General features: G+C 33.8%; 2 protein-coding genes and 1 long non-coding RNA gene across 3 annotated transcripts in view; all 3 read right to left on the reverse strand.

Moving 5' to 3' along the window:
* The window catches only part of LOC657578 (uncharacterized protein), a 30,378-nt gene extending 11,560 nt beyond the window's left edge, over positions 1-18,818 (reverse strand). Inside the window, exons 1-5 of the mRNA XM_008196796.3 lie at positions 18,688-18,818; positions 17,935-18,641; positions 7,158-7,507; positions 462-1,172; positions 7-246 (exon numbers count right to left, since the gene is read on the reverse strand). Of these exons, the coding sequence (XP_008195018.3) occupies positions 7-246; positions 462-1,172; positions 7,158-7,507; positions 17,935-18,641; positions 18,688-18,691 (2,012 nt within the window). The 5' untranslated portion in view covers positions 18,692-18,818. The remainder of the gene's footprint in view (positions 1-6; positions 247-461; positions 1,173-7,157; positions 7,508-17,934; positions 18,642-18,687) is intronic.
* LOC135266884 (uncharacterized) lies at positions 4,817-7,151 on the reverse strand. Its single transcript, XR_010335097.1, has 2 exons — positions 5,164-7,151; positions 4,817-5,060 (listed from the first exon to the last, which is right to left on the reverse strand). It is a non-coding gene; the product is annotated as an uncharacterized LOC135266884 (long non-coding RNA).
* Positions 18,819-18,846: 28 nt separating the features above from the next.
* On the reverse strand, positions 18,847-27,338 carry Wee1 (Wee1 kinase). The gene is made up of 2 exons (XM_963957.5): positions 26,872-27,338; positions 18,847-20,440 (listed from the first exon to the last, which is right to left on the reverse strand). Exons 1-2 carry the CDS (start codon positions 27,212-27,214, stop codon positions 19,254-19,256), a joined length of 1,530 nt encoding a protein of 509 aa, XP_969050.1. The 5' UTR covers positions 27,215-27,338; the 3' UTR covers positions 18,847-19,253.
* Positions 27,339-27,351: the final 13 nt, after the last annotated feature.

Consider the following 27,351-nt stretch of genomic DNA (forward strand, 5'->3'; position numbering starts at 1 on the left):
ACCTACCTGTGTAACAACGTCTGGCGACACCCATCCGGTCCCGCCCCCCAACAATCCGTATCTGCCCCATGTCGCACCAAAATACTGGCAATATCATCCTGACCAGAATCAAGCGCCGCCCACAATGGACAATTACCCAATCGGTCAGGCGCCGACATATCCACGCCCCTTATACATAAAGCGTCGACGACTTCGCCCAATCGGCAATGAATGGCGAGCTGGAGGGGCGTCTCCGAGTCGGCCGTCCTTGAACAAGCCAACCAATAGTAGGGTCACTACCAACTATTAAAAACTATAAAAAGGCCAACGTCGCATTTTCTCTCAAAATTAGCAAAATAATAGCTAATGTAATTTATACTTTAAATGAGAAATTAAATCATTTATAACTACTTTACAATTTTATCAACCTTATTTAAAAAAAATAATACCCGGTAGTTGGCTGTGGAAATTTCATGACTTACTTTGCGTTGATATCAGCGCCGTTATCAAGGAGGAAAAGGGCCGTTTTTGCATCTTCTTTCAAGATGGCTTGGTGCAAAAGCGTGAAGTCCTTCCCGTTCCGCACATTGACATCAGCATTGCCCTTTATCAGGACCGGCACTAGCCCATTAAACCCTTCATTAAGGGCCAAACTAATCGGCGTTTCGCCATTGATATCACGTGCGTTAAAATTCGCCCCACAATCCCTCACAATAAACACTTCAATACAATCAAGTGCGTTGTTTTTGACAGCATAATGCAACGCCGACTGTCTCAATTCATTCGTTAGCAAATTCGGATTCGCACCCATCTCTAATAACTTATCCACAACAAGTGTCAAATTCTTCAAACAGGCGATATGTAACGCTGATTCGCCCTCGCTATTCACGTGATTTAAATTCGACACGTGATTGGTGAGAAATATAGCTGCATTTGCAGCGCCCTCTTCGATCAATTTTTGAAGGAGACTATCACAATTTGAGGAGTAGAGTACACCAGTTTGGGCGTTTTTCGCGATGAGACTTGAGGCGTACGAATCGGAGGAATCGTCACCCGATTCGTGTTTGAGGAGGGCGTAGTAGAGGGGGACGTGCTCGTCGATTGTTTTGAGGTTAAGATCGAGCGTCGGTTGAGACAAGAGAAGTTCGAAAAGGGGCCGATTGTCGGCCTGGATTGCGATATGCAACGCCGTACTGTAAATGTAATTTTAAATGTCAACGTCCTTTATACAGGGTGAGCCATTGATACGGGCGTGTTCGATTGCACCTACACAGTCAAAGATATCGAAATGAATCAAATGGCACTGCAAGTGGGAAGTCAAAGTGCACGTTCCAAAATTATTTTGCCCTACACAGGGTGATTCATTTCTACAGTGCAGCCTTTAACATAGTATTTTTAAATGGCACCCCCTGTATATTTGTACTTAATTAAATGTGCACTTTTTTAGGCTTTATAAATCAGTTTAGTTTTTGCAAATTGCTTTAACCATTCAGAAGATATTTAATTGTTTCTACAATTTTGTGCGTCTGCAGGCACATTTTGTGCGTGTGTAAACAACTGTCGAGGATATCTTTCGGCGACAAAACTATCCATTTGCATTGCAGCATTACCATGCTGTGACACATTCATTTTGGTAAACTCTGAAGGATCATAACTTAATTTTTTCAAATAGCACCCTCTGTATTTTATTAAGAGTATTATTCAGCATCTCATTTTACATCTTTTTCACCTTTTAAATTCGTTTCCAAAAGTTGATAGTTTCGGTGATAACTCGGTTTTTCTGAAAAACGTAAATAAAATCCCTTGGATACCAACGTAGTGTGCCATGTAAAACAATACATTCTGACATAACAACATCAGACTGGCGTTTTTTGTACGTGACGTTATGATTTTGTTGTGAAAAAGAATTTTTCATGTAAATTGTATACACATCTCATCGAGATATAAACTTTAATTTTGATAAGAAATCAATAAATAAAAATTAAAAAAAAAGGACGACACTACTAGAGAAAATATGCAAGAAAGAATTAAAAAAGCTTTTCGTAGAATTGATCATGCCACATTAGAAACGGTGAATTTTTAAAAAGAATTGGCCAATATATTATTTTATTGCTTAAAAATGCCGTTATTTCTCCATTGTAAATTTCTGTCATTTTTATTTAATAATTTCTTGTCAAAATTTTATTAAAATTTATGTTTTTACACGAAAAATTCATTTTCACAATAAAATCAAAACATGACTTACCATAAATGCCATTTTGACATTCGTTTGTCAAAATGTATTGTCTTTCATAGCACGCTATATTAGTATCCAAGAGATTTTGTGTGAATTTTTCAGAAAAAACAAATTATCTCCTTAACTATCAACTTTTGGAAAAAAACTAAAGAGGTAAAAAAGAAAGAAATAAGACGCTGAATAATTAGTAATAAAATACAGGGGTGCTATTTGAAAACTTTGACAGTGCAGGAGCAATCGAGCACGCCCATATCAATGATTCACCCTGATACAGAGTCGTCCAGCTCAGTTCCCGTCTTCTAGGGCTCATTTATTAGTAAAGTTGGATTTTGATATTTTCTAGACGCTATTTGTACTCTAGAACGTATTATAAGAAAATATTTTTGATTAAAAAAAAGTATGTCATAATAATATATTTTTTAATGGTAATCTATTATTTTTTTGTTGTAAACACCCTGTAGTATCTCAGATCAATCAAACGTAATTAATAAGTCTGTTAGACCTTGTTCAAGACAACACTGTTCCTATTTTTTATTAAATTTTAAAACTGAAGGTGGAAAAACGATTTTTTTTGGTTTTTGTTCTTCTTAACTGTAATTCCTAAAGCGATTAAAAAAACTTTAGAAACATGTAAAAAGCTAGAAAGACATCCAAATAACACAAAAAAATAATAGCATGACGTTAAAAACATTATTATGTTTTGGGACACTGTATAAGCAAAAAAATTTTCGTAAATTGTGTCCTACAATATAAATAACGTCTACAAAATATCAAAACTACAACTTAAATAATAACTGAGCTTCAGAAGATAGGAGCTGGGCTAGACCACCCTGTACTGCATTCTGGATGTCCGAATCTCCGAAACTAAGAGATTTAGAGAAAAACGAGTGACACATTCTGGAGTCCGCTTTTTGAGAAAATAATTTTGGTCAAAACCGCATCTCGCTGTCGTCTTTTGTTTTCGACTTATAAACAAAAGTTGACATGTTAGCGAAATCTTAAAAAATTCATATCTTCCTTATTATAAAAGATACACATTTGAAACAAAGACATTGTACAGACTCTTTTGTACATAGAATTTAATAATATTATCACGTATCAATAGTTTTTTTAATCATTCGCTTAGCTGTAATAACATAAAGTTGTATTTTATTAAATAGGAATCATAGTTGACTATGACATTTTCGAAAAGCTTATTTTTTTCTGAACTGAAAACAATATAAATACAGTTTGATATTTTTATATGCTTTTTAAAAAATATATTTCAAATATTTGAATGTAGTTGGTCATGGAAAAATTGTTTCACATTAAAGGTGTGAATAATCTAGAAATTTTGTGAACGGTTATTAAAGTAAAAAATGTTAAATTATCAAAATAAGCTGTGTTAAAGTTATTTTCAATTGAGCAAAAATACGATCGTCGTAGATTTTAATTGATAAAAAATGTGCAGAAAATTGAAAATGATGTGTCACTACTATTTGATGCCACTTTCTTATGATTTAGTGAAGTGCAATGGAGGTGACGTTGATAATGTTATGTATTTTTTTACAACAGATGAGATTTGATCTTGTTTGGATTGACATTTTTTGGTAAATAAAATTTTATTGACATACAGTCATACAATTAATAAGATTTTTCTTTTTCCGACATTTCATGTTTAATTAGAAAATAGAATGACAATGTAAACTAGTCATTTTAAATCTAAAAACAAATAATTGTTATTAATCGCAAAAATTTTATCCAATAATAATTTTTATGCTGTTTTTGAATTAATTAGTGAATAAAAAAAATCATAAAATTATGATTACTTGTAGGATAATACATTTTTCATGGTTTTAATTGAAAATCTAAAATTTTTCATGGCCTACTATAAAAAAGCGAAATGTTGTTTTTTTAATATTTAAAAATAATGTATTACACAAAGAGACATATCAAATCAGAAAAAATAAGCTTTTCAAAAATATCACAGCCGCCTATGATTCCAATTAAATATGTCATAAATATGTTATAAATATGTATGTTATTACAGCTATGTATGGTTAAAAAAATCGCTGATAACATTATTAAATACTCTGTAAAATGTGCGTATATAACGTCTTCGTTTCAAATGTGTATGTTTTGTGCCAAGGAAAATATGATTTTTTTAAGATTTTGCTAAAATGTCAACTTTTGTTTATAAGTGGAAAACAAATGACGATATCTCAAAAAACGGACCCGAGAATGTGTTACTCGTTTTTCTCTAAACCTCTTAGCTTCGGAGATCCCTTCTTCATGCCCCAAAAGGGCGAAACCGGATGCAGCTGTTCGATAAATGATGTTGTGCTTCTATTATATACAGGGTGAGTTAATAATGGATTATTTCTGAATTTTTGTTAATATGCAACCAATAATACTGATTCTAGCAGACCAGAACCTTAATCATTAAAACCATGGCCTCCTTGATGTATGGAGACAACTTCGTTGTTCAGGCCTGGCGCATCGATAAGCTTCAGCGGTTTTTTCGAAACCGCAGATGGCGCCCTATTTAGCGCACTGACGTTTATGTGAGGTTAAATCCGAAAAAAATTTGAATTTAACAAGTACAATCAGCATAAGAAAAGGTGAAAAAGAGCCCACAATGTAATTGATAATTTCTAAATACAAAAACTCAAAAAAATTTATAAAGTAGTAGATTTTTTTCGGGAGTTTGGTGATCCACGAGCGGTGCTTGAGAGTGAGCAGAGGTCCAGACAGGGACTTTGGAACGGACGGTTCAGAGACACTCTAGCAGAAGAACGTTGGATCGAGCTTTTTTAAACCATTTCATTTGAAAAAAAAACGACTTTCTTTGTACATTTTACTAAAACTAAATTAACAATAGCAGGTTTTGAAAATACGTGTGTGCAAAATAGTTTCATTTGCCTACACAATGTATTGCAAATATCTGCTGGTTAAAAGGTTGCAAATACCTTTCAGAAAACTTAAGCCATGTCTTAAAAATCACAGATTTGTAACGCATTCAACCTTAACCATTGGTAAAACCATAGAGTATGCATAATAAATGGAAGGTTCTTTGAAACATCGTTTTCTCTGCATCTGTGTCTGCGTACTAGTGCCGTAGGTTATGCTTAAAATACTTATAAACGATGAACAATCAATTCACCTTAAAATAATTTGTATATCTTCTGAAGCTGAAAATAAAAAATCCTAATGATCGTAAAATGATTTCCTGCAAAAGTTACACTATCCAAACGTTCATTCAGGGCATAACTTTAGAATTATCCTCACATTTTCAACGTATTTCACAATGCACACTTACATCTTTCAAATTTATTAGTCTTTAACCTCAAAAATGGTATTTGTCAAATAAACGTCAGTCCGCTAAATGCAGCGCCAGTGGAGAATCAGCCGAACTTAACGATGCGCCAGGCCTGAACAACGAAGTTGTCTCCATACATCAAGGAGGCCATGATGAAAACATTTCAAAATTAATCCACGATTACATTGTTCTGGGTATTGTCAAGATTGTTTGTTTTAACAGTCTTACTAAAAGTTTATTACGAAATATTACTGTTTAACAGATAAACAACCAATGCTGTTGCATCTTAGACACGTCACAAATAACCCACTATTGACTATTAATATATTAATTGATATGTATAAATTCAACAATAAAGAATTTTTTATACAGAGTGTCTCAGCTAAAACTTTCGAGCTTAATGTCTCAGTTATTTGTCAACGGATTGTTATGAAATTTAAAATGCACATATTTTAGGAGGTGGTCTTTCAAAAAAATAACCTGAAGTTAAAAAATGAAATTTTAAAACACATTTCTTTTATTTAAAATTAAGCCAAATTACCGGTGGATTATTAAACTCCGAAAAATAAATGGCCACACAAAAAATTAACCAAATCGCTCGGCTGATCCAAGAAAAAAAATTAAATTTTGTTGTTAAAAACTTAATCCAAATTTTGATAGTAATTTGGACAGTCACGTTTTGAAACAATTGATGAAGCATTTCTGTGCGGCATTTTGTGTACCACTGAAAAAAACTGTCGAAGTCTGCGCGCTGTCAGAAAAGTAAAATTGTTTTAAGTTGGTGAAATTACTTTAAAAACCAACAACAGTGGCTGAAATTTTTGTATTGTTGAAAAAGGAATCAATATTCGCCTATGGAAAGTGTCGTGTGACTTTTTGTGAAATGTTATTTATGAAATTTAAAGTTCAAAGAATCGTCAATAATTTGAAGACGCAGGAAGCGTACATGAACTAAATCTAGTGAGGACAAAACACGTCACTGGAAACGATGCAATAGTTGGGGCTGTAATTCAAGCTTTTGAAAAGAATCCAATCAGCAGTGTACGAAACATTTCCAAAGTCCTGAATATTCAAGTGTCTAGAATTTTTCAGTTGTTGTTCAGTCTTTTAGTCCTTTTTGAAAGAATTAAAGCATCCAGTACCAAAAGTAAGTCAAAAATATTTGTTTTTAACTTTGTATGGGTGAGAGATAATTGTGAAATGTCCCTTACGTGACAGTTACGTTTCTGCGAGTAGGAGTGACCAAAATTCAATGGTAGTGCTCATTTGTCTCATAGAGATCTACGCTTTTGCATCTGTACCCACGTTTAACAGTTTGTTTCTCATTGTTCTCGCGAAACAGACGTCTTCCACGAAGGAGTTTTTTCTGACAGCATTTTTCACTGACGATAATTTTTTTAATATGTCTTAAAAAGCTTAACATTTTAAAAAGGCATGTAAAAATTACGTTTTTAAGACTTTAGTTGTTGCATTAATTGGATTTTAATCTATATTTTCTAAAATATATGCATTTTAAATTTCATAAAAATCCGTTGACAAATATCTGAGATATCAGGCTCGAAAGTTTTAGCTGAGACACCCTGTATAAAAACACGTATTAAAATACACACGGCGTTCGGAGTATAGAGGTTCGATTGTACTTACTATCCGAGCCTGTTTTGCGCGTTGACGTTGACATTTTTGTTGATCAATTTCTCGGCTATCTTCGATCCGTCTGCGATATTGGGGGCACCGGCGACTAGATGCAACGCCGAGTCATTTTCTGTCCTTGTTGACAGCGAAACGTTGCAATTATTCTCGAGTAGAAAAATAGCCGAAAAGGAATCCTCCTGTTTGATCGCCCTATGTAGTAAAGTGTCGCCTTGGACATCCCTTATATTAATATCAGCGTTGTGTTGAACCAGTGTTGCCGCAATGCTGCCATTATGACTCCGCAATGCCAAATCGAGCGGTAATTCCCCGTTAGGACTCCAAACATTGACGATATCTGACAACTGTGGACGAAATGAAAAAATTTGCAAAATGTCAAAGACCTTGCCGAAACAAAATCGAATCGCGCCGCTGTGACTCAATCCCCTCTCCCATCTCTCTCCAATTTACGAATTCGAGAGAGAGAAGGGACGCGAGTTTGGATCGTCGACTGTCATTTGTTGAAAAACAGTCGACGTGCGCGTGGTGTTTTGTTTCCGTGGCCAACACGATGTTGGCCATTTTATGAATTAAAACGTGCCATTTTTGGGTCGCTATGGCTCGCAAGGATTTGCTAGTTTTCCTATTAACATGTAAGAATTTTCAACGTCCTTGAAAATTATAATCAAGCGATTTTTTTACACGACCTTGCTATTGTCGCCCCTTATTGCATCAATTCCGTTTTAATTAATTAAAAATACTGAAAGTTAAATGGGAGCGCCTCTTGACACGCGCAAAAATCATTTCACAATATTGCTGAAAGACGAAAAAATTAATTGGTGCGAAATGAAAAATATTGGAACCAATCATGTGCATCCACTTCTTCCAACAATTTTATTTTTATAATAAGTCGTTATTGTGACAGAAAATGACTCAAATGAGCTTCCGGACTTGACGATAACCCGTATCAGTCTTCAGAATTACTTAGAAATCTAAATGATGACCTTTAATTAAATCATTTTACAAACTATGTGAAAAAAAATTGGATGGAAATTAAAATTGGCGTGCGTGACTTTAAATTTTCACACAGAGTGAGTCACGCTCCTTTCCCATATAATTATGGTCGTTAAAAGCCAAAAATTGCCCGTTCGGTCAAGTCTTTTAGCTGTATCTTTTTTTCGTCGTTTTACTTTTACTTTTGCTAATTACTTAATTAGAAATTATGAAACTAGATTTTTGCAGTGTGATTATGTGTATTATGCTCAGTCTCAAGGTCCTCGCCGAGATATTATTAGATCAATTTATTTTTTTAGTTAATTTTTCTGTTTTCATTATAAACCGATAACTGATCAAAGTGGCCTGTGGCCGAAATTACACAGGCCACTTTGATCACATTAGTAATACGTTAAGTATTTAAGTATTTATTAATTGGTTCATTTGCAAAAATGTAAAACTTGTAAAATTTGTTTTCTTTGAATCTGCGACATTCCAGTCCAACAGGTTTTATTGTATAAGAGGAAAAAGTTGCGTCAATCAAAAGTGAGTCGGGCATAAAAAACCATTACAAGGCAAGTGCAGTTATATACCAACACTAAAAATGTGAAACAATGGGCCATTTTACGATTATGAGCTACTCAAAATAATTATCGCATCATTAACCATTTTTAAAACAAATAATAATTAAGCGACCCACTTTTCTGTTTTCTTTATCTGACCACAACACAATATACGTAGGTTTCTTCGACACGTGTTAGTGAAGAAAAAATTGATGAATCTATTCGTAGTGTATAATAAACAACATTTAAACGAATTAATTGGAAAATTATGTTTTGAATGGGTCACATGACTTGTATATTTTAACCGAGTTGAACTTTTATGACCCGTCTTATCACAACATGAAAAATCGCCGAAAATAATTTTTTCAACCTTGCGGACTGTTACAATAATATCGGTCAAAGCCACGATTATTGCATTATACCGGCGATTGCAACTGTTTTATTTATTATTAATTATGCGCAATTATCGACTCGGTTTAATCACGTTCTCGGGAATCTCGCTCCGACTCATAAATAATTTATTAAAATGCTGTAAATAAAATAATTAGTTCGTTTAAAATGGCATAAAGTCGGTAAAAATATTTCAAAGTGGCGATTTTTGGCTGTGACCTATTTTGGTATCTTTAGAATTCCATTGCGATGATAAATAAAGCGTTTCCGCTCAAATTCGCCGAAAGTTGAACACATGTCTTGAGTTTTCGATTGAATGGATACAGACGCGATTGTTTGTTTCCCTCTCAATTTTTTAAACAATTATTTTGTCAAAATAGATTGGCCCAATGCCAAATTGCTGTAACAAAAATACATTCAAGTTTTTTTTGTTTTTGAGCGAAATTAATTTATTAATTTGGCTTTTGTCACAAACTACGGAGGACTATAAGTTAGGACACGAACCCAAAAAATAGTACAGCAGAGTAAAAATGAGGGCGCCTAACTAATTCACTAATTATTTGGGAAAAAATGCAAAAAGATTGAGCATTCCACTCAGTGGACAGTTTGAGAAAAACTGACGAATCAAATTTTCGTAAGAAACATAAGAAAAAAAATTGCGCTTCCGTCCTATATTTTTCAAAACGCTGCGAATACGGTTAAAGGTACAAGAAAAATGTTGGGAAGAAATTTGTAGAGAATTAAATTTTCTTTAAAAAAGTCATCGAGATCATATTTATATTGCCAACGGTTTAGGCCCCAAAAACGTTCAAAAACGCAGAAGCGACGATTCGTTTCATTTTACCGGTGGTCAAGTTAATTTATATCTAAATTGTAGAAGATAGAAATGTGGTGTCGCGGACTTTTTTATAGAAAATTAAATTCTCTACAACTTTGTTCCTTACACTTTTTTTGTATCTTCAACCGTATTCTCAGCGTTTTGATAAATATGCGACGGTGCGCAAAGAATTGTAATTTGTGTTCCACCTTATATTTTTGCGAACGCTGCGATTACGGTTGAAGATACAAAAAAAGTGTAAGGAACAAAGTTGTAGAGAATTAAATTTTCTATCAAAAAGGTCGGAGACACCATATTTCTATCTTCAACGGTTTGGGTATAAATTCACTTTCCCATACTTGACCACCGGAAAATGAAGCAAATCCGACGCTTGAGCGCCTTTGAATGACTTTAGGGCCGAAATGGTCGAAGACAGGGATATGGTCTCGCTGACTTTTTTGTAGGAAATTTAATTCTCTATAACTTTCTTCCCGACATTTTTCTTGCATCTGTAACCGTATTGGCAGCGTTTTTAAAAATATGGGACAGACTGCAAATTGGTAAAGGTTTAATGTTTTTTTAACACAGGGTGTCTATAACTTTTTTGGGAATTGAATATTGCTATGCTGTTTTTATTATCCAATAGATCGACTTCCACAAACTAAAAACTAAAAATACTTATTATTATGCACAGGGTGTATACAGGGTGGTAAACCAAAGTTATATACTTTTTAATGGAACACCCGATATATATCTCCATAATTGGAATCTACGTAAAAAATAATGTAACTTTATATAAACTATTATGGGTCTATCTTTTTTCGTTTTGGAATTTTTTAACTTTTCGTTGTAAAAAAGACCAATTTTTGAAAAATCACTGCAAAGTCGCCTATGAATATTTTCCAGCAAATTTGCAACAGAAAAATTCAGAATACCTTGCAATTTTGTCAAATAAACGACTTTTAGTTAAAGAGCGCAGATAATATACAGAGTGTGCAAAAACGCAAAAAGTTGAATAACTCATTTTGCAAATGGAACAGCCTGTATTTTTTTCATGTATCGATAGCATTTTTGATAAGCTTTCTAACAATATGGGGTTTGCATAGCAAATTTAAAATATTTTCGAAATTTTAAAAAAAAAAAGATTTTATTACAAGAAAATTTGATACCCTAGAATATGATAAGTCAAATGGTAATTTATTTTTTGATATGTACTACTGTGACTAATTACGTTAGTAATCTAATTATTACTTGATACATAAATGAATTTTGCTCATCAAGAATTAATAATAAAATAAATAAAAAAATTTTTTTGGACACTAAGAAATACTTCAAATTTGCTATACAAACCGCTTATCATTAGAAACAAAGCTTATGAAAAATGCTATCGATGTGTCAAGAAATACATGGTGTTCCATTAAAAAAAAAACGATTTATTCAACTTTATGCGTTTTGGCACACCTGTACATTATCTGCGTGTTTCAAGTAAAAATCGACCATTTGCTAAAACTGCCAGGCATTCTGAGTTTCTCTCGGAACATATTCATAGACGACTTCGCAGTGATTTTTCAAAAATTGGTCTTTTTTATAACGAAAAGTTGAATAATTCCGAAGCGAAAAGAAATAAACTTATAATAGTTTATATAAAGTTACATTATTTTTTTGCGTATAATCCAATTATACAAAAATATAGGATGTTCCATTTAAAAAAATGTAACTTTAGTTCAACACCCTGTGTACAAGAAAAATATTTTTAGTTTGTGGTTCTAACAGATAAAGAAAACGGTATAGCAATATTTCAAATAACAAAAAAGTTATGCACTCCTGGGTCACCCTGTATAGTTTACGATAAAATTTCCACATTATGTTCATGTTTTACTATTGAGAACTATTGAGAAATACAATCATTTTTTCTGAAAACTTAAAGGGTAATGGAACAAGTGCGCCCTCTGGCGACATTACCGGAACGTTTTATCTTTGCACGCGGTTTCGTATCCTAACCTTTAGATATCCGTTGTTCAGACTTTACTGTTTAATTTAATTTGTCATAATTGAATTTGATTCCGTATCACGCCGACCGGAAACGTCAAGTGGGCGCCCCTGATGTCCCTCAAAAAAATAGTACAATGACCCTAACAATTTTTTAATTTCTGACTTAGTGATTTCCTGCACGGACGCCGCCATCCAATGCTACAAATGCACAACAACCCGACCGCCCCTTTACACCAACGAAACAGTCCGTCTCTGTTCGGAATTCGACTATTCGGACAAATTCATCGTGGATTGTCCTTATTCCACCTTTTGCATGAAGCGATATTTTTCGGCGAAAATTCCATCACCGATTAATGCAACAGAACGTGATTGTGCCCACCAGAAGTTGATGACACAAAATTTCAAAAACGGTTTCTGGCAACCGGAAGTGGTGGTGGAAGAACCCTACACAGAGGGATGTTCAGTGGTTGATGATAAGGGTGTGAGGACGTCCACTACCGTGGATTGTTACTGTAAAAGTTACTTGTGCAACGGTGCTGACATTTACGGATTCAAGGCTCTACCGGCTGTGATAATATCAGTTATGACCTATTTTTTATGACGCTTTTTATTTTATTTAAATTGTACGAAATGTTACCTCACGTGATTCCAATAAACATTTAAAAATTATTAAGAAGTTGGCATAGCAACGCCTCTGTCATTGGTCATTTTCCCACAGAGCACTCTAACTTAAGAGTGTAATGGGACTATTCTCCAAAAATCTGCTACAGTCTATGACTCCTTACATTCTGTAGCTTATAGAGCTCTGTAAATACCTTAAAGTCCTTCTAAAGTCGTAACAAAATTCATATTCTGTAAGCACTCGCTTTATAATTTCACATAGCTGATGACGCTCTATACTATACAGGCTGTTCCGTCTAAACCCCAAATTAGAAATATTTGGAGTTCTAATAATTATAATCAATAATCATTTAAAAATTTAAAAATATATCCATAATCTTTTAGGTCCTGCTCAATGAAAATATTTTCAAGATGGCAGCACTTCCGGTTACACCGGAAGTCGCTATCAACTTTCTTATTTTAAATGGAAAGCTATATTTTTACTAGAGTTATTTTAAGGTAGTTTTTATAAGCTTTCCCTATACCAAAATTTAGTCGTTTACAAAATATTTATGATTTTAACTTTTTTTTGGATTTGCACCTTCCAGTTCAAAAATCGATAACTCTACCATTTTTAAAAATGTGGAAATATTATTCAGCTCATTTGAAAGAGGAAGTCTAGATCTTTCCACTGGTGTTTTCACATTTCTAAAAAAGAATAACAAACTTCAAATTTTTAAAGTTAAGTTTACAGAACTTTAAGCACCCATAAAGCATTTTTTTCAAATGAAATGCCAAAAGTTTTATTTCACTAAATAGTAGAGAATTTAATTCTGCGTCGATCTGTATTAACATTCCCTATACTTATGTTTAATAGTTTTTAGGTTATAATAACATTTTGTTGAAACCGAGAAATTCATTAGCCATAAGTCTATTCTTATACTTTGCCATGGAGACGAATGAAAAAATGTGAGACATTAAAGTTTTTTAAGCCAACATTCAATGAATTTATTCTGTTTTTAGGAGATGGATAACACAATTTTAAACAGAGTTTATCGTTTAAGTCTAATCAGAAACATGTTTATGACAAACTATGCAAAAATAGCTGTGATTAGTAAAAAATTTCCTACAATGACAAAAAAAAAACAATATTACTTGAAAATTATCACAGATAGGTATAGGGAATACTAATACAAATCGATGCAGAACAAAATTCTCCTCCATCTAGTAAAATAAAAATTGAGATATCACATTTGAAAAAATCAAGTTATGGGTACTTGAAGTTGTCCAAACGTAACCTTAAAATTTTTGGGTTTATTAACTTCATTTTCAATTTTGAACACACTGAAGAACAGATGTAGACCTTCTTTTTTAATTCTCCAAATATGATTTCGAAATCTCTAAAACTAAGCGAGTTTCCGATTTTTTAAGTGACAGGTGCAAATCCAAAAATTTTCAAAAATCCTAAATATCTCAGGTATAGGGAAAGCTGATAAAAAAGTCCCTTAAAATAACTCAACTAATCCAAAAACGCAGTGAAAAACATAGCTTTCCATTTAAAATAAGAAAGTTAATAGCGACTTCTGGTATAACCGGAAGTGCCGCCATTATAAAAAATATTTTCATTATGTAGAACTCACCGGATTATGACTGAGTACCAACTTTCAGATAAATATATTTATTTGAACTTTTAATACTTCTAATGTGGGGTTTAGACGAGACAGTCTGTATAAAAACGAGTGTTTTCAGTGTAGTTTTTTTATTTAATAAATTTAAAATAAGTAAAGAACGGTAAAGATGAATTATTTTACGACATTTCGCTAAAAACAAGCCAAGGAACTATTAAGCTTGGCCAAAAATTGTGCTGCAATATTTTTGCTTTTTTTCAAACGTTCTAAAACTAAAAAAAACTTCCTCATAGGGTGTTACTAAACCTGACCAAAAATCTTAAAATTGGGTTAAAGCCGACATACATTCATTTTTAACCGATTTTTATAAAAAATATTTTTTCGAAAATAAGGCTAAAATCAATTTTTTAAAACACTTCAGTTTTTTTTTGCAAAAATCTTATCAATTTTCTTCTTAACTCTAAAACTAAGCGAATTTCCGATTTTTTAAGTGACAGGTGCAAATCCAAAAATTTTCAAAAAATCCTTAATATCTCGAAAACGGTTAAACTTAGGTATAGGGAAAGCTGATAAAAACTCCCTTAAAATAACTCAACTAATCCAAAAACGCAGTAAAAAACATAGCTTCACATTTAAAATAAGAAAGTTAATTCAATATAGCCGGAAGTGCTGCCATCTTGAAAATATTTTCATTAAGCAGAACTCAATGGATTATGACTGAGCACCAACTTTCAGAAAAATGTCTTTATTACAATTTTCAATACTTCTAATGTGGGGTTTAGACTGAACACTCTGTAGATGCTCCGCTATTAATATCTTATGGCTCTGAACCAGTTTTGTCCACAAAGGAATGGTCGCAAGTATGGATGAACAATGTATTTTCTATGAACTTTCGTAATAAATAATTTGTAAACTCAACAAATACATCAAATTTTCTGTATAACATTTTGCAAAATTCTTAATAATTATTTTCACTGTTTTCCTCCCTTTTTTGTGCAAACGAGCCGGTCATTGTTTAATAATTAGCTTGTATTTATAGCAACAATTTTCATTGTTGTTTTAAATTATCTTATCTTTTTCTAAATTTTAAGTAAATTTACGAATTTTTTTATTGAAAAATTACAAATAGAAAATGTTTTATTTGTTGAGCTCTGTTATCTGTTAAAATTAAGATTTTCCGACACACCCTGTATTTGGACAATTTATATTTGCAAATAAAGAGAGACCTATCTCAAAAGCACTAAAAACAGCATAACTGCTGTATTTTGGTTTTTCCTTAACTAATTATCATCAGATGGGCGTAAATATGTATCAAAAAATACATTTTCTTTATTCTCATTTAGCTTTCTTTCCGAAAAACCTAGGTAACATGAGTGATGAACAGACCGAACGTTTTCATCAAGATGTGAAAGTTTTCAAAGATTGGCACAAATGTTTCTAAGATTAAAACATGGTAGTAGATTAAAAAATGTACAAAAGACAGACTAAAGGAATTAATTTTTAATTTTTTGTTTGGCTATTTAAGAATTAGTCGTGCTTCTTAATTAATTATATAAATCTGACGTGGATAAAAACGTTATAATCTCTATCGTCAACTGTTTAGACCCCAAAGACATTTAAAGACGCTGAAGCGACGGATTCGTTTCATTTTATCGGTAGTCAAGTAACGTTAATTTATACTTCAACTGTAGGAAATTTAATTCTCTACAACTTTGTTCCTTACAATCTTCAACCGTATTCCCAGCGTTTTGATAAATATGCGACTGTGCGCAAAGAATTATAATTTGTGTGCCACCTTATATTTTTGCAAACGCTGCGATTACGGTTGAAGATACAAAAAAAGTGTAAGGAACAAAGTTGTAGAGAATTAAATTTTCTATAAAAAGGTCCGAGACACCATATTTCTATCTTCAACGGTTTGGGTATAAATTCACTTTCCCATACTTGACCACCGGAAAATGAATCAAATCCGACGCTTGAGCGCCTTTGAACGACTTTAGGGCCGAAATGGTCGAAGATAGGGATATGGTCTCGCTGACTTTTTTGTAGGAAATTTAATTCTCTATAACTTTCTCCCTAACATTTTTCTTGCATCTGTAACCGTATTGGCAGCGTTTTTAAAAATATGGGACAGACTGCAAATTGGTAACGGTTTAATGTTTTTTTAACACAGGGTGTCTATAAATTTTTTGGGAATTGAAAATTGCTATGCTGTTTTTATTATCCAGTAGATCGACTTAAAGTCCACAAACTAAAAATAGTTTCATTATGCACAGGGTGTATACAGGATGGTAAACCAAAGTTATATTTATTTAAATGGAACACCCGATATATGTCTCCATAATTGGAATCTACGTAAAAAATAATGTAACTTTATATAAACTATTATGGGTCTTTCTTTTTTCGTTTTGGAATTATTCAGTTTCTCGTTATAAAAAAAGCCAGTTTTTGAAAAATTACTGCAAAGTCGCCTATGAATATTTTCCAGCAAATTTACATCAGAAAAATTCAGAATACCTTGTAGTTTTGTCAAATAGACGACTTCTAATTAAAAGACGCAGATAATATACAGAGTGTGCGAAAACGCAAAAAGTTGAATAACTCATTTTTTCAAATGGAACAGCCTGTATTTTTTTCATGTATCGATAGCATTTTTGATAAGCTTTCTAAAGGTAAGGGGTTTGGATAGCAAATTAAAAAAAAAATTTCGAGATTCAAAAAAAAAATTTAATTACAAGCAAATTTGATATCCTAGAATATAAGTCAAATGGTTATTTTTTTTGATATGTACTAATGTGACTAATTACATTAGTAATCTAATTATTACTTGATACATAAATGAATTTTGCTCATCAAGAATTAATAATAAAATAAATAAATAAAAAAATTTGAACACTAAGAAATATTTCAAATTTGCTATACAAACCGCACATCATTAGAAAGCTTATGAAAAATGCCATCGATACGTGCATAGAAATACATGCTGTTCCATTTGAAAAAAATGAGTTATTCAACTTTTTGGGTTTTGGCACACCCTGTACATTATCTGCGTGTTTCAAGTAGAAATCGACCATTTGCTAAAACTGCCAGGCATTCTGAGTTTTTCTCGGAACATATTCATAGACGACTTCGCAGTGATTTTTAAAAAATTGGTCTTTTTTATAACGAAAAGTTGAATAATTCCGAAGCGAAAAGAGATAATCTTATAATAGATTATATAAAGTTACATTATTTTTTTGCGTATAATCCAATTATACAAAAATATAGGGTGTCCCATTTAAAAAATGTAACTTTAGTTCACCACCTCTACAACACCCTGTGTACAAGAAAAATATTTTAATTTGTGGTTCTAGCAGATAAAGAAAACGGTATAGCAATATTTCAAATAACAAAAAAGTTATAGACCGATGACGCACCCCTGGGTCACCCTGTATAGTTTACGATAAAATTTCCACATTATGTTCATGTTTTACTATTGAGAACCGTTTTGTACAATCATGGCTTAGAATTTTTAATTGGCGTTCCACCTTTTAACGACTTTAGGACCTAAAAGGTTAAAGATAAGGATATGATCTCGCAGACTCTTTTGTAGGAAATTTAATTCTCTACAACTTTGCTCCCAACATTTTTCTTGCATCTGTAACCGTATTCGCAGTATTCGAGTCAAAATTAGTAAAAGTTTGAATTTTTTTTTAATTATAATTTACGATAAAATTTTTGCGAATGTTTATCTCTTACTATTAATAATTTAATGCTCCATCTGCCTGTATTTTGTTGACCATTATACAAATACAAACATTTCCCCCTACCTTTGAGGAGTTCTCCACCAGACACAAGAACACCACATCCTCCCTCTGGAGCCTCACAGCTGAATGCAGCGGCAGTTGCGTCTTGCTCTTCAACATTTGGTACAGCAGAGGCCCTGACATGTGCTCAAAATCGCTCGAATTCAAGTCATCCCAATGCGTTGAAATCAACCCCGAGCAATACTCCCTCAAATTCTGGGCCTCGATTTCCTCCGCCACCGAATACAGCTTCACACAGGTCCTGATTGTCACCGCAGAGATTAGGAATTGTTCGCAACTCTGCACCAAATTATCCAACTTGAACTCATGCGCTTTCCGAATCACTTTCAAAGTGAAATCCTCATCCTTAAACTCAATTTTATTTGTATACATCCAGACCAGAATAGCCTCAGCCACATCCGCGTCCAGTTCGCTCCAATCCAGCTCGCTTTGGAGACTCGTCTCCGTCCAGAGGTCCGACCTTGCCGCCAAAACCAACTTATGCGCGTTTATAACACGGTCGCAAAGCCTGATTTTCAAGTCGCTGTAACTCTTCGAATTGTACAAAGTGGCAATTGTGTGAAGCAGCCGTGAGGCGAACGTGGCTTCGGTGGTGTCAGCGGTGGCTGAAATCGCGTCGTATTTCTCCTCAATTTCGTGGTACTTGCTCTGGAGCTTCGAGTACTCCTCCTTGAGGAGGGCCAAGTGTTGCTGCAGTTTCTTCACCTCGGCTGCAATATCTATAGAGAAAAGGGGCCAAAACGAGGGGAGCCTCACCCATGGTTGGTTGCTTGCATCCAAATGGGGCTAAATCATCGCAGGGAAAGTAAAACTGCAACCACTACACCTCCCGTAATTTGACACATAACCTCAACTTTACAGCGACCTGCCGTACCGGCATGGGAAAATATTGGGGGAAAAGTCGAGAAAAAAGTGTTGGAAGCGACCAATCGTTTATTTGGTATAATTTCTTACAAATCAAGAGAATGCACTAACAAATCGCTGCAATAAATTGATGCGACAAAGGCACAAGTTAAAGGAATGTAGAGTTACACTGTTCATCTATACCTACTCTATCATTTAAAAATAATTATCACATAAATATAACAAATACCTTTAATAAATCTAAGCTATAAGTATAAAATATGTAAAATAAAAAAGTATGAAACCTAGTACCTGGAGGAATTTTGATTAGTGTACAAACGACAAACAAGCTCGAAAAATTAACAATTTAATTAAAACGGTTACAGCCTTGCTATCAATATCAGTCTACACGTCTAACGCCTAAATTCCATTTCGTGCGAAACGAAACTAGATCACTAGTGTTGGTAATAAATAAATCCCTAGAACGTAGTAGTGCTGCTGCTCCTATTCACCTTCTTCCCGATCAACCTATTACTAATCCTCGTCACGCTCTTCAACTGTTTGCTATCGGGGGCTATCGACTTGATACAAATCGCTGCTTCCTTCAACTGCTTCGCCAAAATCTCATTCTTCAATTTTTCAGCATTCAATTCCCTGTGTAACTGAGCCCTTGTTTTCTTCCCAACGGGGCAAAGGGCCGGGTGGTGCAAAACCTGGGAAGCCCCGGGCCTCATAGTCGGGTCGGGATGTATCATCAAACCAATCAAATTGATCATATCCCTACTCAAATTCTGAGACAGCTTTGGCACCTCCCCTTCGCGTAGTTTATGCCAATCGGGGCCGTTTTTCGGCAGTGGCCCCGCCCCCGCACTCTCAATCACCGTCAAACCCAGCGCGAAAATATCAGCTTTGGTCAAATGACTGTAATCTTCATGAAGTATTTCATTCGGGAGATAACGACAGTCGCCTTCTTCCACCTGGGGGTTACTCAAGCTGGTCACGTGTCCCAAATCGCCGATTTTGTACGTCAGCTCCTCCTCGTAGTGGCTCTCCTCCAAGTCTTCGAAACCATCATCGGCGGAGTCGTAATTCGTGAATTGGATTTTCTTCTCTCTTGATATGAAAATGTTCCCGGGTTTGATGTCAAGGTGGACGAGGCCTTCGGAATGGATGTAGCGGAGCCCCTCAGCCACGTGCATCAGCATCTGGCGCAGCTCCACCGGGCTGAGGGGGCCCTCTTGTAGTCGGTCGGCCAACGAGCCCCCATTGCAGTACTCGTTCTGGATCACCATGTGGTTGTCTTCGGCCCAGGCCGAGTAGTAGCGCACCACGTGCTGGTGTTTGCCCAAGACAGCGTGGGCGTAGACCTCGTTCAAAGCCGTTTTCTCAAAGACACTTCCAGCTACGGGTTTCGTTGATTTTTTTATCGCATAAATGCAACCATCCAAACGGTTTACACACTTGTAAACCGAACCGAACTGACCCGAACCGATCAGTTCGAGCTCGAGGAACTCCTGGTGATAACGTGAGATATTGTTCTCTTGGAGCGGCACTCGTTTAGCTGGGGGCTCGTTCTCGATGTCTGACACGTCTGAATCGTTTAAATCAAACTTGGGGATTTGTAACGAACTCGTCGACCTCAAGCGCTTCTTATTCTGATAAAAGCCTAAAAATGAGAGACAAAAAATTAACCAACTTGATAAAAAAACGGGGAGGTGTTAAGGTTGGCCTTCCCTGTAGCATTATGGCAAATACAGGCGTTTAGACAAACATATTTTACATTGCTAAAAAGGTTTTCCAAATGCAAAATAAACCGAATTAAAAAAGACCGAAAAATTCACTTTGTAAAGATGAAATTTTGATTTTTTTTTAATTCTTGTATACAATCAATTTTAAATTTATGTCAACCCGGGGTCCAAAGATTAAACAAGTTACAAATAAAATTTGAAGTCGGTCAACACACGCGTTTTCTCTTCTCATTGGATTTTTTGAAGACATGTCGTTTCATTGATTACCATAATTAAAATAAAAAAGGTTCGAAAATTTTTCGGATTATATCATTAATTACCGAATGTCACAATACCTCCAATGTGGGGTTTAGACCAAACAGCTTTTAATTTATTTGAAAACAGTACTAACTCTTAGAGCCGGTTTACAGAAAATTTTAATTGCAATTAAATTTTAATCGCGATTAACTTGACATTTGTCAATGCATTTTAAATGGCAACTTAATTCGAATTAGTTTAATTTCGAATTAAATCTTAATTTCGCTTTCTGTAAACCGATCCTTAAAGTTATAATTTTTTTCCACTTCCATATCTTAACTGATTCATTTAAAATGTTTGTGACCTGTACTTTAATGGCATTCATTAAAATATAGGCTCGTGACCAATGAGAACGCATCGTAGCGACCACGAGGCCAACTTGTGACCAATGAGAATGTAACATAGCTGAAACTACTAGATTGCCTTAAACCTAACATTTTAAAATAAATTTGATATTTTGAAAATAGTTCATTATATAAGTGAGTGATGTGTTTCAGAAAGGAATCGCGAACATATAATGCCACTTTTTCTTTACGTGTATAATGCCACTTTTTCCCTTATAAGTACATTGAGAATTTTTTTAAATTTTTCACCCATAGGATAAAGAAATCATCAAATAGAAAAAAATATATCAAATGGCCACTTTATTCTATTGACTAAGATAAAAAAATAACTAAATCAAGTAACCGCTTGTAGAATATCTATGGAATAAGCAACAACATTATTAATACCTATAAGCAGTGGCGGAACTAGCTCCCAATTTTTGGGTGGGCACATAGGTGGGCCAACAAAATTTTTGTTGGGCACATAACACTTAATACCAGTAATAAATAATCTAATATTTTTCCCTTAACGACACTGTCCAGATTTCAGTTAATTTTGCATGTTGCCAGACTAATAAACTGAAAAAAAACATACTAAATTAAAAAAAAAATCTGCAGCCGCATGAAAAATAATATCAAATGCGTTTTCTATGAAACTTTTTATTTTATTGTTTAGAGTTGTACCAGTTTTGTATCTTCCAGCAAAAATTTTCTCGCTTAGACACGATTAATCTCACAATGCGCACTTACATGTCCAACTTTTTTTGAGCAGTTTAGTTTTTGACTCAATATTTTAATATATCGGGTGATTCAAAAATATGTGGCATAATTTTAACTACGAATACCCCTCTAAAAATGAAAATAGATAGGATAGTATTTACTGACCCACCTCAAAAAATTGAAAAATTACAATTTTTCAGAAATTGGTATGGAAAAATGGTTTTTTGAAAATATTTTTGTTACCGTTCATGCGATTATTATGAAATTTTGCATGCCAAGAGACACAAAGACGCTCTTTGATATGGTGTAAATGGAAATCTTGTAAAAGCTATACATTTCCGGTGACAAGGGGGCCCTTCCAGTTTTTAGGTGATAACTCAATTTTTCGGCCTATAAACACGTATTTTTGATACCAAAAATCAAAAGCCCAATTATTTTTTAATAAAAAAGGTACTCTTGCTTCATGTCGTCAAACTGTACCGTTCTCTAGTTATTTGGGATTAAACTAAACTCTACACTGCTCTGCAGAATAGAAAAGTATAAATTTTGAGCGTACCATTACCTTGGAAACAGTTCACTACGAATGACACAGATGTCATTGCTGTCACATTTGATGTCAATTTCATTTAATCCAAAGTAAATTTTGATTATTTCTTGATGATAATAGTAAAAGACATGATTATGTGTTGGAAGAAATAATGCATGAGCTAGCGATAGCCATCCCGGCATCACAACTTGGTCTGAGACTACACCACAAGGTTTTCACACCGTAAAACGATTTTCCCTCCAAATTGCTGGTTTTATCAATACTTCACTACTTGCATTATAAAACTATAATCCAAATGAAGAATTAAAACGATCAGAGACCAAGAACACAATCTCAACTGTAACAAATCACAAAATAAAATCTTATCAACTATTTGTAATGCCAATGTTGCAATTTTTCTTTAATAGGAAGTTGATTTGATCCACAAAAGAATAACGCACGGCTTAATGTTAATTTACATTTTTGAAAATTACAAGAGCTTCGACAACAATGAGCACAAAAGCAACAAATGCCGCCAGCGTGCTAATTGGCGCCAGTGCTATTTTTCATAAGCGCGAATATCAAAAAAAATATGAATGATGAAGTCAATGTTTTTTTATTAAACAACAATAATAACCTGGATCATTTTTTTTTCTTGACTTACCAGTATGGGGTGATCAGGGCATCATTTCCAAATACTAAAATAATTTTTTAATCGTTATGACTGTATGATTTTTTTTTCGCGCTTACGAAAAATAGCACTGGCGCCAATTAGCACGCTGGCGGCATTTGTTGCTTTTGTGCTCATTGTTGTCGAAGTTCTTGTAATTTTAAAAAATGTAAATAAACATTAAACCGTGCGTTATTCTTTGCAGGTTTCAACTACCTGTGGATTAAATTAACTTCCTATTAAAGAAAAATTGCAATAATGGTACTATAAATGGTTGATAAGATTTTATTTTGTGATTTGTTACAGTTGAGGTTGTGTTCTTGGTTTCTGATCGTTTTAATTCTTCATTTGGATTATAGTTTTATAATGCAAGTATTGAAATATCGATAAAAATAGCGATTTGGAGGGAAAATCGTTTTCTGGTGGTGTGCCATCAGATCAAGTTGTGATGCCGGGGTGGCTATCGCTAGCTCATGCATTATTTCTTCCAACACATAATCGTGTCTTTAACTATTATCATCAAGAAATAATCAAATTTTACTTTAGATTAAATGAAATTGACATCAAATGTGACAGCAATGACAGCTGTGTCATTCTTAGTCGACAGTTTCCAAGGTAATGGTATGCTCAAAATTTATACTTTTTTATTCTGCACTGCGGTGTAGAGTTTAGTTTAATCCCAAATAACTCGAGAACGGTACATTTTGGCGATATGAAGCAAGAGTTCCTTTTTTATTAAAAAATAATTGAGCTTTTGATTTTTGGTATCAAAAATACGTGTTTATAGGCCGAAAAATTGAGTTATCACCTAAAAACTAGAAGGGCCCCCTTGTCACCGGAAATGTATAGCTTTTACAAAATTTCCATTTACACCATATCAAAGAGCGTGTTTGTGTCTCTTGACATGCAAAATTTCATAATAATCGCATGAACGGTAAGAAAAATATTTTCAAAAAACCATTTTTCCATACCAATTTTTGAAAAATTGTAATTTTCCAATTTTTTGTGGTAGGTCAGTAAACACTATCCTATCTATTCTTAATTGTAGAGGGGTATTCGTGGTTAAAATTATGCCACATATTTTTGAATCACCCGATATTTGTACCCATAGATTCAATATAGATGTGAATCAGTTTGTAGTAGATGTATTTAAAACTAGTAAATTGTTAATAAATATCAAATAATAAGTTAAATTAGATTATAATTGCTCACAATGTAACAAAATTCCTCTATTTTGATTAGAAGAATTAAATTAAAACTTCTCAGAGTTTATAAAGTCTTTCGTTTCTCAGTGAGTTACAAAAAAAATGTGGATGATCTTCGTAATTTAATTCGAATCTAAATCTGATTCAAAATCCTTTTTATTGGTTTCTATAGAAACCAATCAGTTTTCTAAATCAGAGGGCTTTATTTCAAAAATCAAAGAAAACGAAACTTACGTTTTTTTAACTTAATTTTTTTAACCTTTTTTACAAAAAAATCATGAACCAATCTTTTAACGGTTACTAATTTTTACGTAATTTATGTTTCTGCAAAGTTGTAAAAATTCAAAATATCGTAAGTTTTTTTAGGTGGGCAAATTTTGTTCTAATTAATAATTGTTCTGAAATTGATCCCAAATCTATTTGCCTAATTTGCTTTTTAAATTTTAGTTTTTAGCAAGTAAACATTTCAGTATCAGTGAGTACTTTGTGAAAGCAAAAACTGGTTTAAACAGAAGCATCTCGAAATAAAAAAAAAATAAAAACAACGGCATTGCCTATTTTTCTTAACGACAGTACACTGCATACAGTCGGCTGTCCCAAGCAAAAACACAGCAACCAACAATTTTTTAACACTTTTTGCTTTATTTTCACGCTTAAATTCATTTTTTTTTTTAAACAGTAACTGCAATAGAACATTCCTTTTCCAAAGTAAATTCCACAAAATATCTTAGAGACGATCGATTGTACTCCATATGTTTAAGTAAAAATAACTCATATACACGGTGAGTTAATAGTGGGTTATTTCTGACATGTGCTAAAATGCAACCAAAAATACTATGGTAGCGCTCAGCTCCATTTGCGTGTGCGTCATCTGACATTTCTGTCACTACGTTTACATAGCAGGGCCATAGCGGTGACAAACTATCAAATATTTTTTGAGGTTACGAAGTGTTTAAATTAAAAAAATACAAAAAATACAGATTCACAAAACAAGAACTAATAAACGCAGAATCAAAAACCTAACGAAACGCAAATCCCAAAACACAATAAACGAACGAAAAATACTTGCGATTAACACCGATAACACTTTCGACAACCATGCGACGACGTCTATGATTTACTGTCAATGTCAGGTTGACAAATTCGTGACACTTAACGGTGTTGTCGAAGTGCACATGTATATTAATGTTCAAGGATACCACCCTTAGATACCCCTTAGTTGTTTAAATTTGCATTGTTTTTGACAATTTTTTTACAGCTTTGTGTTGGTAATGAAAAAATGAAATTGATGACGCACACGCAAATCGAGCTGACCGCCACTATAATTGCACTTACCACTTGGAACTTTGAGTTTTAAAAACATTAATTGAATCATCATTGGATTTTTATCTTTTAAATAATAATATTCCATAATGAAATTTTAACAAAACTGTCAAGACAATCTTGACAATATCCAGAACAATGTAATCTTGGATTATTTTTTTTAACGATTACCGATCTCGTTAGCTGGAATCGGTATTATCGGTTGCATATTTATGAAAATTCAGACACAACCCACTATTGACTCACCCTGTAGATGTAAAAAAGCTATATTTTATAATTTAATTATCAGGAAATACAATTTACATAATAATATCACTTTTAATTGAACTTTTAGTTAGTTAGATTGGCCACATCTCTCTATCTTGGGTTATTACATAAATTTATCTCGTAAATGTTAATATTTGTAATATTATTATTAATTACTTACTGTTGTACTAAAAACTGCTTGAAATTGTAACAAGTGTTCATTAAAAAAACACTCTAGAGTGAATTGAAATTAAAAATCAATTATTTTGTATGTCTATGATATTTCGTTCTCTCATAACCTTACTTTATGACAATTAAAAAGACAACGGATTTTCATAAAAATATTTATTATTTATCAAAACTGTTGGGAATGTATTTCTTGTTGTTCAATACACATAACAGATCGACTATTTATCAATTTTGGTTACAAATTCTAATGAGCTGGTTTCGTAGGCAACCAACAATACAATGATAAAAATTGCTCCAAGACATCCGTAAAAATATCAGGCAATGCTGGGAGTTTTTTTTAATAATGAACATCTGATATTTGCTTTAAGTAGTAGCATTGAGTATTGAAGTAGTAGTATTAAGTAGTATTTGTAAAAAGTGAGCCAATGAAAACACAGTATATGGCAATATAAATTTTTTACGTTATTTTAGATAGTATAGTACTCACGTCATAAATTGCCCTTAAAAAACGATATTTTTAAGTTAAACAATTTGGGTAAAGAGACATTCTAAAAGACTGGTTAAATAAACTACTTTTTGAAAAGTTGTAAACATAAAAAATATGTATAAATGCGGCTAAACATTGAATTAACAACCACATAACTTTCTCTAAAAGTTATTTTTTTTTAATTTGCCACTATTATAGCAGGACGGCAGATGATTTATCAAACTTTACATTATTGCCCTTAAAATAGGAGCAAGTTTTTGCCATAATTTCTTTGGTGAAATAAATTCATTGAAGTTCCTGTTACGACTTGCCATGGTGCTAAAAAACAGGAGGCGCCCCTCAATGAAATAATGAAATCGTTACCGTTTGGTGTGAAGGGGTTGACGTTGGCCACCGGCTTCTGCTTGGTGTTGGTGACACTGCGCGGCTTCTCCGTGAAGAGCCGACACCTGGGGGCCGGCGTCGTGGCCGACTTCTGTATGATAGTCTTGGGGGTGAGAGGGCTGTCGAACAGTCGCAGCGCTCGCACCCGCTTGTACGGGGGGCTGTATGTCGGGTTGGACGAAGCTGAACGCCTCGGTGAGGGGCTGCGTACATAGTCACTCGAAAGTTCGAAAGACAGCTCACAACCTGACGACGAGTCCAGATCGTTGGGGGGCTCCGAGTCAAACGTGATCTCGGGAGTCTTCCGGCGCACTTCAGACATTTCTCACGCACAAAAAACGCCCAAAATTCGCAAAAAAACAAACACACGCTCTATTTTCGACACGGAAACGGTTACGAAAATCGACGCATCTGGGGTTTGAGTCGACCAATCACAACGCGCGAAGCTACGCGCTGATT

This window comes from Tribolium castaneum, chromosome 8 (genome assembly GCF_031307605.1).
Source record: "Tribolium castaneum strain GA2 chromosome 8, icTriCast1.1, whole genome shotgun sequence".
Lineage (NCBI taxonomy): Eukaryota > Metazoa > Arthropoda > Insecta > Coleoptera > Tenebrionidae > Tribolium > Tribolium castaneum.